The 11,932-nt window shown below is 44.6% G+C and overlaps 1 protein-coding gene across 1 annotated transcript in view; it reads right to left on the bottom strand.

The window, feature by feature from the left end:
* COL4A6 (collagen, type IV, alpha 6) overlaps window positions 1-11,932 on the bottom strand; it is a 90,417-nt gene that overhangs the window by 12,501 nt on the left and 65,984 nt on the right. The window contains exons 31-36 of the mRNA XM_006871061.1: window positions 9,144-9,207; window positions 8,513-8,587; window positions 7,938-8,045; window positions 7,737-7,844; window positions 6,932-7,003; window positions 6,518-6,643 (exon numbers count right to left, since the gene is read on the bottom strand). Coding sequence (XP_006871123.1) covers window positions 6,518-6,643; window positions 6,932-7,003; window positions 7,737-7,844; window positions 7,938-8,045; window positions 8,513-8,587; window positions 9,144-9,207 — 553 coding nt within the window. The remainder of the gene's footprint in view (window positions 1-6,517; window positions 6,644-6,931; window positions 7,004-7,736; window positions 7,845-7,937; window positions 8,046-8,512; window positions 8,588-9,143; window positions 9,208-11,932) is intronic.

The following is an 11,932-nucleotide window of genomic DNA, read 5'->3' as shown; positions in this document are numbered from 1 at the left end:
TGTGGAAGTTGATATCCTCCAGGCAGCATGGGAGACACATACATATCTATTAAGCTTATGCATTCTAGAAGGTATTCAAATGATGACATTGCTTCAGATTCATCGATAAACTTTTGATGGCAGAGATTCTGATTTTGTGTTTGTGTTAAGAAAGTCCAAAAACATTATTGTTGACTTTAATTTTTTGGTGGCAAGAAAATCCAAAAATAGGTTGCATGTCTCATCTTATGTTCATCTAAAAAGTCCAGGGAAACTTGTAAAGAGAGATAGTAGATTGGTTAATTCTGGTGTTTTAAAATAGCTCATTGTTTAATTGACTATTGAGTAGCTGTTAAAAAAAAGACAAACCCCACAATAATGTAGAAGAAAAGACTCCTGTTTATCTATTTAGGTCAAGAGGAAAATACAGCAAAAAAAAAAAAAAGTAGTTGTAAAGTCCCATGATACTAATCACAGCATCATCTTGGTGAACCTTTGAAGGAATGTTCTTTTTCATAAAGGTTAAAATCTGAAAAGACATAGTGTATGTTTTTTTCTCCTGAAAATAATAGCTTTATGCAAAAGTATGTGTATATTTAAAAAAAAAAAACAAAAACCCTAAACCACCGCTATTGAGTCAATTCCCACTCATAGCATCTCTGTAAGACAGAGTAGAACTGCCTACATAGGGTTTCCAAGGCTGTAAATCTTTACAGAAACAGACTGTCATAGCTTTCTCCTGTGGAATGAACAGCTAGGAGAGTCAAACTAAAGGCCTATTGAGTAACAGCCAAGCACTTAACCACTGTGCCATCAGGATGGCTTTTATGAAATGCATACAGAAACTAAAATTATGCAGAACTCATCGACAAGATCCCATGTACAGAAGAGTACGTGTAAGCAGTATACTAATACACATTCCCATGGCAGTCTTTGGAGCATCCGCCTCCCCTTATTCATTTCTTGATTTTATAACTGCATGGATATACGAGGGGTCTTCCCCAAGTTCACAGAAAAGGTATAGTATGAAAAAACTATGCATGGATTTCAAAAGTTTTATGCACCGAAATAAACTTGTGCTAACGTGTCTGGTGTGGTGCTGTGAGTTAATGCGCTGGACTGCAAGGCCAGTTTGAACCACAAGGTCAGAGGTTCAAGCTCACCAGTCATTCTTCGGAAACTCTACACAGGGTTGCTATGAGTCGGAACCGACTCAATGACACTTCACAACAACAACACGTCTGAACAGGATCTAGTTTGAGGCACAAAGAAGGGTAGGACATAGGTTTAAAAAGTGCCAACATGAATTCTGCTAATATGGAAGCAACAGCAAATACCAAATTGATGGTAAAGTTTGGGTGGAAGAATAGTGAGGTCACTGAAAAGTTTAGGAGCACAAAGTCCCAAGGAGATCAGCAGTTTACAGAAAGGTAATTCACTTTTAAAAGGGAAACACACAAAAAAAGGGGACAAGACACTGTTGAAGATGAAGCCCCGAGGTGGCAGACCACCGATCAATTTGTCAGGGAACAATCTTGTTCCTGCCTGTCATGGATTGAATTGTGCCCTCCCCCCGCCCCCGCAAAAATAAAATAAAATAAAATAATACATGTGAACCTGACAGGACCATGAGTCTCTGTGGTTTAGCAGTTACATATGTTATAATATGATGTGATGAATTAACGGAATAATTAAGGGTGGGCTGCAATATCCTTAATCCACAAACCTGACCAGCTATCAGGGGATTTCCAGGGGTGTGGCCAGCAACACCTTTTATCTTATCAGAGATAGAAGTGAGCAGAGATACTACAACCAAGCAAGACGAGAGCTGGGAGCGGAGTGCATCCTTTAGACCTGGGCCCCTGCCCTGCGAAGTTCCACTGTTGTTGTTACTTGCCATCGAGTCGGTTCCAACTCATAGCAACCCGGTATAGGGTTTCTGAGGAGTGGCTAGATGCACGGGAAAGATCGATGCCAAGACGCATGGAGAACTCTAAAGAATGTGGGGCCTACAGATGCTGAAAGAAGACAGGACCTTTCTCAAGAAGTGACAGAAAGCCTTCCCTTAGAGCCGGCACTCTGAATTTGGTCTTCTAGCCTCAAACTGAGAGAAAACATTTCTCTGTGTTAAAGGTTCTGTTACAGTAGCACCAGCTAACTAAGGCGCTGCCCTAATTGAAGAGACCTACAATTTACAGCAGAAACAATAGCCGACACGATAGAGATTTCAATTGGTTCCCTTACACAATTCTGACTGAAAAAGTCGAGCAAACTTTCTGCTCCATGGGTGCCCAAACTACTGCGCCCAGATCAGCTGTAGACAAGAGCAGAACTTTTAATGGCAATTCTAAACAAGTGGGATCCAAATTGTAACAGGAGATGAAACATGGCTTTACCAGTACGATCCTGAAGAGACACAATCAAAACAATGACTACCAAGAGGTGGAAATGGTCCCGTCAAAGCAAAAGCAGTGCAGTCAAGACCAAAGGCCATGGAAACAGTTTGTTGGGGATGCTTAAGGCATTTTGATTGCTGACTTTGTGGAAGATCGAAGAACAGTAACATCTATTTATTGTGAGAAATTTAGCCAAAGCTTTAGCAGAAAAATGTCTGGGAAATCTGCACCAGGAATATCTTCTCCACCATATCAGTGTTCCTGCTCATTCCTTTCATCAAACGATGGCAATTTGATGGTAAATTATTAGGCATCCATGTTAGAGTCCTGATTTGGCTTCTGACTTCTTGTTTCCTAACCTCAAAAAAAAATCTTTAAAGGACACCCACTTTTCTTCAGTTAATAATGTATAAAAACGACTGTACTGATATGGTTAAATTCCCAGCACCCTCAGTTCCTTAGGATGGACTAAATGGCTGGCATCCTCACTTACAAAAGACTCCTGACCTTGATGGAGCTTCTGTTGAGAAATGAAGTTGAAATGCTTCATTTCTATGTTTTACTTGCATTTTTCATAAACTTTTTGAAGTCCCCTCCTATGATCAAACCTGAAATAAAGGCACCAGGAACATCAAGGAGTCCTGGTAACCTAATGTGTTACAAGTTGCGCTGCTAACTGCAAGGTCAGCAGTTGGAATCTACCAGCCGTTTTGCAAGAGAAAGATGAGGCTTTCTGCTCTGTAGAGATTTACAGCCACAGAAACCGTCTACAGGGTCACTAGGCGTCAGAACCGACTCCACAGCATATAACCACCACTACCATCAGCACTGGACTGCAAATTACAAGGTGGACAGTTCAAACCCACCAGCTACTCCTCCGGAACTCTATAAAGGGTCGCTATGAGTGAGAACTGACTCAACAGCAGTTAACCACGACCACCATCAACTAGTGCATAAAACTCATGTCTTCCTTCAAGAATAAAGCATTTACACTGGGCTTCTTTTAATTGTTGTTGAAGTGACATAAAATTTGGAAACAGATAGGTGTGGCGCTGTTGGATAAGCACTCGACCATTAATGTTGGTTTGAACTGCAAGGTTAGCTGCTCCTTGGAAACCTTATATAGGGTTGCTGTGAGTTGGAACAGACTCGACGGCACTTAACAACAGATAGTGATTGTGGTACAACCTGATGATCATAAGTAAAGGTCACTGATTGTACATGTGAAGAATGCGGAAATGGCAAATGTTTTGTTACATGTATGTGTACCGCACACGCACGCACGCACACACACACACACACACAAAGCATTTTATATGAGCCAATGCAAAAGCAAGATGCATTTTTCCAACTCATTCCCATGTCAAAGCATAAAAAATAAAAAACTAAAAACACACATGCACCCTCGCAATAATGTGTACAAATCTGAAAATGAAAGACTCAATTTGAAGTTCTTGAGAGCAAGGTTTTGAAAGGGCAGAGATTGCTCAATGGAGCTTTCTTACGGGTGAATCCACTGTTGACACTGGCACCCATGATCAAATCAGACATAGGGGTCTGTGGGGGAGGCTATGATATTTACTGTATTTATGAACAGATTGTCTTAATTAACTATTGAAAGGGCACAAAGAATATTGATCAATCATATGTAAGGAACAGTCACGTAAAATGAAAACCTATGCTCCAACCATCAATTTCGGAAAAAGAAAATAGCATTACCTTTGAATTTCCCTGCATGCTCCTCTGAGGCACGCCTCCTGCCCCCTCCCCCCCCCCCATAATGTCCCTCTCAGAAGTTAACTAATTAATTAACCAAAACCATCGTCTATTCTGATTCCCAGCGATTCCATGGGATGTCAGAGTAGAATTGAGCTCCACGGGGCTTTCAATAGCTATAATCTTAGGAATCCTGGTGTGGCACTGTAGGATAAGCACTGGACTGGTAAACCACAAGGTCAGTAGTTCAAACCCACCAGCTGCTCCTCAGAAACATTATACAACAGGGGCAGGGAACGTTCAGCCTACAGGCTATACAAGAACCGTGAAATCATTTGGTCTGGCACTGCTAAGGCAACCACAATTCCTTCCAACCATCCAAATATAGCAGGTTAATTTTTAAGTTGATAAATTTGTATGGCCCGCAAACAATGTTATAAATATCCAAGTAGCCCTTCAGAAAAAATGGTTTCCACCCCTGCTATATAGAGTCGCTGTGAGTTGGAACCGACTCCACGGCACACCATCACCACCACCATCATTCTTCTGTGGAGTCCCAGTGTGGCTCTGTGGGATAAAGCACTGGACCACAAGGTTGGTTTGAATCTCAAGGTCAGTGGTTCAAACTTACCAGCCGCTCCTTGGAAACCCTATACAGGGTTGCTGTGAGTTGGAACCAACTTGGCTCGATGGCACTTAACAATAAGAAGACCAGGACTTCTGGGTGGATTTGAACCACCAACCTTTTGGTTAATAGTGGAGTGCAAACTGAATCACCCGGGGACCCACTCAGAGGCAACTACACCTAAATTTTCTGTGTTCCTCATTCCCTTCCTTTTCACCATAGTTTGACCATGCATATTAGAATCCCTAAACAACACTTGCTTATGTTTGAACGTTGATGACCACAATGGTACCCAATGTATTTCTCTACAACTGGCTTTTATTGCTGGGGCTGTCCAACAGCATGTGCCTGAAATTTATCAATTTTGACAGGTAGTGCTGTCTTTGTAATTGTGATGCTACTACCTCAGACAGACAAAGCAAATGAATAAATAATTCAATGTCCAGACATTAGGGTCAAGATGTGAAAATGGGAAAGGAAATGCCCCTCTGGAGAAGCTGCTGGCTTTCCAAACAGAACAAGCTGATCCAGACCAAAGGAAAGAGGCAACACAGAAACAGCAGATGCACCAATTCCAAATGTAGCAGCAGGAAATGAATGGTTTGAATAGACTTCTTGGAAAACGCACGCACATTTATATAAACATGCGCATAAACCATCAAGTATGGTGGACTCTCAGTGCCCAGAGCTATGAGGTTGAGAACATTTGCAAATACGATTTCCCTAGATAACAAGAAACAACAGCGTATCCAATAACGTCTGGAGCACTTAATGCATGCTGGGCCAAGCAATCTGTGGTTTTCTAGAAACTATCTCACTTCTTCTCATGGATTCTTCATAAATCCTATGACATGGATTCTCTTATTATGTCCATTTTACAGAAATGGAAAACTAAGAGTTCATCTGGGATAGATGGATAAGTAACTTCCTTGTAACTTCCCTGTTCAAGATGAAATAGTTAAGTCAGAAGCAAAACTAGAATTTGAACCCAGCTGGTCCGACTTCATGACGCTGCACTGAATTCACTGTCTAGGTCACACTGAGTGGTATATATATGTATATATATATATATATATATATATATATATCTTTAGAATATTCCCAAAGAAAGAAAAATAATCAGAAGTCATTCCTGTTCTTCGAGAAGTGGCAAACTTTGGCCCAGAAAAGAGCTTTAGGCATTGTAGTGAGTCAGAAGCCGAGCTCAGCAAATACTGATTGAGTGTATCCTGGACATTTATCATGTATCCTTTTAGCCATGGGTTCCTTCCAGCAGCCACATTGTTTTCCCAGGGCCCAGGCCAGTGCCAACTAGACTAGACATTGAGGAGATTCTGGCAAACTTCTCACTAACTGCACAAGTTCTGTTCCTCATGACAATTAAGTCCAGGCTCTGGCCAAGAGTATAGGAGAGGCCCTGAGGTTAATAAGGAAACTGTTGTTGTTAAATGTCACGGAGTCGGTTCTGATGCACAGCAATTTTGAATAGTGTTTCTGAGGAGTAGCTGATGGGTTTGAACTGCTGGCCATGTGGTAAGCATTCCAGATCTCATCCTACAGAGCATCAGGACTCCTAATAAGGAAGAACAGGAGTGATTTTGGAGCCTACAGGGGATTTACTGAACTGCTCACTGACACCCCACCCCCACAGTCTACCCTCTCTTTCTCAACAGGTGGTCAATCTTCCTTGGTCCTGAGATTTCCTAGAGCTGTGAAGACATGCACAGCTCAACCCTGTGAGCCACATGACCTGGGTGGTCCCATCTGGTTTCTTCAGCTTCTACTGACATGGCTCCCTTACCTCGACCACCTTTTTGTCCTCTCACCCCCGATTTCCCTGGGGTTCCAATGCCAATTCCTGTAGAGCCTGTTTCTCCTTTGGGGCCAGGCAGGCCGGCGGGTCCAGGCACTCCGGTGATACTGGATCCTAGGAGGAGACACAGAAGGAGGGGCAGGACTCAGTGGGGTGAGGCCCTCATGCCTAATTCACTTGCTTCAGGTCTGAGAGGTCTGCCACACAGACACCAGTAGATGAATACTGAAGTAACACGAAGAACTCATTTGGGTAGGATGGACCTCATCCTCCTTCTTCATCACATCAAGGAACCCCAGTTGGGTCCAAGCATCTGGGATAAACTTCCGTGAAGAAGTCATGGCCAGCCAGGCTTCTGGAAGAACCATTGTCCATCTCTTCACACTCGAGGGTTGTCCTTACCTGAAGTTCCAGGGGCACCCTTAGTGCCTGGAAGCCCATTTAAACCACTTAAACCGGGAAGTCCAGGGTAGCCTGGGGGAAGAGAATGTCAGAAATGGCTTCAGCAGCTGAGTCAGAGAGGAGCAACAAGAGGTAGCAACCAGTCCTGCAGGGCACTGCAACCTTCTCATTTTAAAGGTCCTGGTCCTTTCTGAGGTGTCACCTAGTACCCTAAAGGAGAACAGACCACCCCTAGGACCTCTGCCCAGCACTCTAGATTTCTCACAACATTTATCAGAGATGGATACAGCTTCAAAAGTAAGGGACCTTCAAGGGAAACTCAAGAGTGGTAATGTCAAGACCATGAGCTGCCAATTCCAGAGATTGGTTCCAGAGACTCACTCCCTGATCTCTAAGTCGGGGAAAGGCTGTAAATGGCCAAGGAAAGACTTTCCTGCTAACTTCTCTCTCCTTGGCTTCTCACTCAATGACTGTCTTTCTTCCTTCGTCTTCATCCTCCTTTCCTTTTCTTCTGCTCCCAACAGCCCTCATACAATGCAGGCAATAACTCCCTGGGTATGGCTTATCTTCATCTTTGTTGTTGTTGTTAAGTGTCATCGAGTCAGTTCCGACTCATATCAACCATGTATAGGGTTTCCGAGGAGCGGCTAGTGGGTTTGAACTGCTGACTGTGGCTCAAATCGACCTTGTAGTCCAGTGCTTATCCTACAGCGCCACGTCAGGACTCCTCTTCTCATTAGTGTCTCCCAAATTTGTGAGAGAAGGATACTTTCTCTCCCCACTGCCTACACCCAATGACACATACCTTTAGTTCCTACAATGCCAGAGGGTCCCAAGGGTCCAACTGCTCCTGGATGACCAGGAGAACCTGGGAGTCCTGGTTGTCCTCTCGGTCCTGCAATCCCAGGGAATCCTAAAAGTGAAACCAAGGTCTAAGATCAGAAAGGAGCTTGGCTTGAATTTAATCCTAACCCTTTCAGAATAAAGTTGTCATGTGGGATGGTACCTGGGGAGCCAGGAAGACCAACATCTCCAGATATTCCATCTTTTCCATCTTCACCTTTATTGCCTGGGAAACCAATATCACCTACTGGGCCATGTTTTCCTTTGACACCTACACCAAGACAAATGCGGTAGGATCAGGTCACATTTCAGGGAATGTGTTCTTCTAGGGGAGAGGGTGAGCAGGAGGTGAAAGCACCTTGAACTGAGGGTGCCAGATCTAGGAATAATCAGTCTAGTGAAAAGAACTATGGTAGCTATCTACCCAATTGAAAGGTAACTTATTCTGTGTGCCCGCAGAACCAGGAACAGGGGGTAGGCATGCTCAAACACAGTTAATATCATTATCTCTGAAACTAAGGGGTGGATACCATTATCCCAGAGGCCTCTGCTCTAAAGGAAAGCAGGTTGGTTTGCTTGGGGAAAGTGTGGGCTGCCTGTGAATGAATATGTTTCAAGAAGGAATCTTTCTGCACTGGATGGAAGTTGCACAACTTGGAGCTGATCCCAAAATTCCTGCCATCCCTCAAGTTTGGAGGAATCTGTGAGGCATATACTATGAAAGTATAGCAGCTTTACCTTCAATACCAGAATCTCCACGTTGTCCCTTGGGTCCTGGGCTTCCAGGAATTTCAAGTGTCTGGCCTATATCTCCTAGGGAATATAGAAACATTGTTCAAACTGTCAGGAAAAGGTATAACTTATTTTGCACCCAAGAAAATTTTTGAATGCAAAATCTCTTGTGACTTGACCCATCACCAGCAAGGAGCTGGGACACTGCCAGGCTGCTACTTTAGCAGATCTCCACTGGGAAACACAGTAATCACTAGGCTCAGTATGGGCAGAGAAGATGACAGGAGGGAGCCTAACACGATATCAGAATGCAACTGTGATGACAGTAAGGGCGGGGGATCTTCTATAGCCAAAGTTCCCCTCTGCTGCTAACACTGGAAGGCAGATGGGTCAAATCCCATAGAAAAAGGACAGTTGTTTTCTTAGTTGCAAGACAGCCACACAGAACTTGGTAGGTACCACTGTTTGTTGCAAGGTCTTTGAGGACCAAGGGCTTCAAAGGGGCTTTGGCCAAGAGGGAAATGTAAATGAATTCACTTTTCCCTAAACATAGAATCTCCCCCAACAGAGCCTGCTAGAAATCCACCTTGTTTTAAACAACAACAACAAAAAAGTTAAAATAGAAAATGTTCCTTACCTTTAGTACCTGGAAGGCCACTTACTCCTGGGAGCCCGGGTGCCCCATTAAGACCCTGCATACCCTTCAAGGCAATATGGGAATCATCATTTCTGCCCAGAGCTCAGGGCTTTGCACCCTCCCACCCCCAGGACCACTGCCTGAGTCTGTGGCAGGGGTGGAGTAGAGGAGTATAGACTCGGGGAGGGGGGAGGAGATGATGAGGACAATGAGCAAATGGCAGAAATTGACAACCAAGTCAGGCCCCCTTCACTGCTCTGCAGATAAGTCTCCTACCATCTTCCATTGCATAGCTTTGGCGAGCCATTCATTATGCATACCAGAATTGTGCAGGGCTAGCCCTCCACTCTTGCTTCCACAGGGAGCACGTGATTTCTCTTATACCACGTAGCAGATGCTGCATGTGCAGGTGCTAGAGTCTGAATTTGAGTGGTTACCACTTTCACAGAAAAAGCTGCCTCCACTGACTAACATCCAACACACTCTGAATCTGGGAAGCAGGTTCACCCTGCCTTGAGCACAGTTCTTTCCCTAGGGTTGGTTGGGACTAATTTTCAGATGCACCCAGTAAAGACAAAGGCTGTCAGTGCCATGGGCAGGAATCCGAGTTCTGGGCTCTGTCACTATACTTACTGGACCACTATTCTACTACCACTATCCAGAACATTCGCTCTCTTCCCCCCTCTTTCCTCTCTTGGTGTTTTCCTGTCATTGTTGTTGGTGTTAAATACCCTCAAGTTGGCAACCCTGTATATGTGGGTTTGAACCGCCAACCTTGCGGTCCAGTGGTTATCCTACAGAACCACGCCAGGACATTATCTGCTTCTAATTCGGAGCTTTTGCTCACGTTGGGTTTTGTTGTTACGTGCCGACGAGTCAGTTCCGACTCATAGCGACACTGTATAGAGTTTCCAAAGAGCGGCTGGTGAGTTAGAACCGCTGCCCTTGTGGTTCAGGGCTTATCCTACAGTGCCACACCAAGCCTCCCAGGAAGCCTTTCCATCTTGCTTCCTTCCTTCTAGTGAGGCTAATGTTAACCTATTCTTGTGCTAATTCATTGCAGTAAATAACTTTTCTTTTTTCTGTCTTTCAGATATCAGCAGCCACAATGGGACAATAACCAGTCCAATTCAAATTTAAGCTAATTTGCGCCCCAACACATGAACCAAGCCTTTCAGCCAAAGGAACCAACTTATTAAACCCGCAGCAAGATTTCCGGATTTCACGGAACACAAAACCCAGAACACTTCCTGTGAGCCTGCGCACTGAGTTAAGAATTGCATGGCCCTTTAAATTGAAGCATACAGGAGTTCGACCAATCCTGTTTTACCGCCCCCCACCCCACCCCACCCCCATTTATGACTATGTGTAATTTATCTGTCTGTTTTCTTCTAATTCTGAGAAAACTCAGATAGTCCGGGAGTTAGATCTGAGAAACCTTCCTCCTGGCTCCTTGCACTGTGCTTTGCAATACAACTTTGTCTTTGTCAGAGACCCATGTGCAGAGATTGGATTTCTGTGTACACCAGGACAGGGATCTTTTTTTGGTTCATTTACAAGTGCATGGTAGTTAGGACCACCCAGTTGAGAACTATTTCTTTGGAAGTTGCTTCAGGTGTGTGTGTTTGTGTGGGAGTTATCTCCACCAGATAGGCAGATGTTTTTTAAGGACAGGGAATTTGCCCACAGGGCCGGTACAGGTGTTCTGTGACCCAGTTCATTTAGACTCTTCTAACACTAATCATTTTATTGCTGCTATTTATCCAGAGCTTGCTGTGTGCCAGCTCCAATACAAAGTGTTTTCCACTTATCGTCTCATTTAATCCTCTCTACTGGAGTCCTGGTGTGGCACTGTGAACTAATGCACCAGACTGCAAAGCCGTTTGAACTGCAAGGTTGGCAGTTCAAGCTCACCAGCTGCTCCTCGGAAACCCTGTACAGGGTCGCTATGGGTCGGAACCGACTCGACGGCAATTAACAACAACAACTGTGTGAATGAAGGAGCTCTGGTAGCGTAGTGGTTGCGAATCGGGCTGCGAACCTTAAGGTCAGCAGTTCTAAACGACCAGTGGTTCCGCGGGAGAAAGATGAGGCTTTCTGTTCCTGTAAAGATTTACAGCCTTGGAAACCCTGTACAGGGTCGCTATGAGTCGGAACCGACTCCACGGCACATAACCAACCAACCACCACCACTGTGTGAATGAGGTTTGGATAGAATGCCTGGTTTTGACAGATAAGCAACGTGAGGTTCAGGGAAATTAAGTGATGCGCCTATGAAAACAGAGCTAATGAGGGATGCAGGTGACATTCAAACCCTAGCCTGTGTCTTCCCCAAACCGGTTGTTGCTTCTCGTGGGACTTCAAAGACCTTCTTATGAAAACATCAAGCTGTCTGTACTGAATTTTTATAATGTGCCAAGACTCCGTGTGGAATGCTGGCAGTGGGGCGAAGACAAGAAAGCGTGTATGGGAGTCCTTGTTCTCAAGCCCTACGGATCTTGTTAAGGAAATCACACCCACACAGATCCCGCTAGGATTAATCTAGGCAGTGAGCAGGGTAGGGGGTCAACAGGGCAGGAGCTCAGGGGTTCCTGAGGAGATGGGGCCTAGACTGGGGCCTGGGGGACAGCAGGTATTAGGCTACTTCAGAGGAGGAAGGCAGGAACAAAGATACAGAAGAGGGGCTGCTCCGGAAGGGGTAACAGCTGTAACACTCAAGGAGAGGGAGTTGTCTGAAGACATCTTAGGGGAAAGGCACTGGGAAATTGGGTGGGTTCAGAAAGATGAAC

This window comes from Chrysochloris asiatica, unplaced genomic scaffold (genome assembly GCF_000296735.1).
Source record: "Chrysochloris asiatica unplaced genomic scaffold, ChrAsi1.0 scaffold00159, whole genome shotgun sequence".
NCBI lineage: Eukaryota > Metazoa > Chordata > Mammalia > Afrosoricida > Chrysochloridae > Chrysochloris > Chrysochloris asiatica.
Note: the sequence above shows the minus strand (reverse complement) of the source record. Positions and strands in the feature narration are given on the sequence as shown.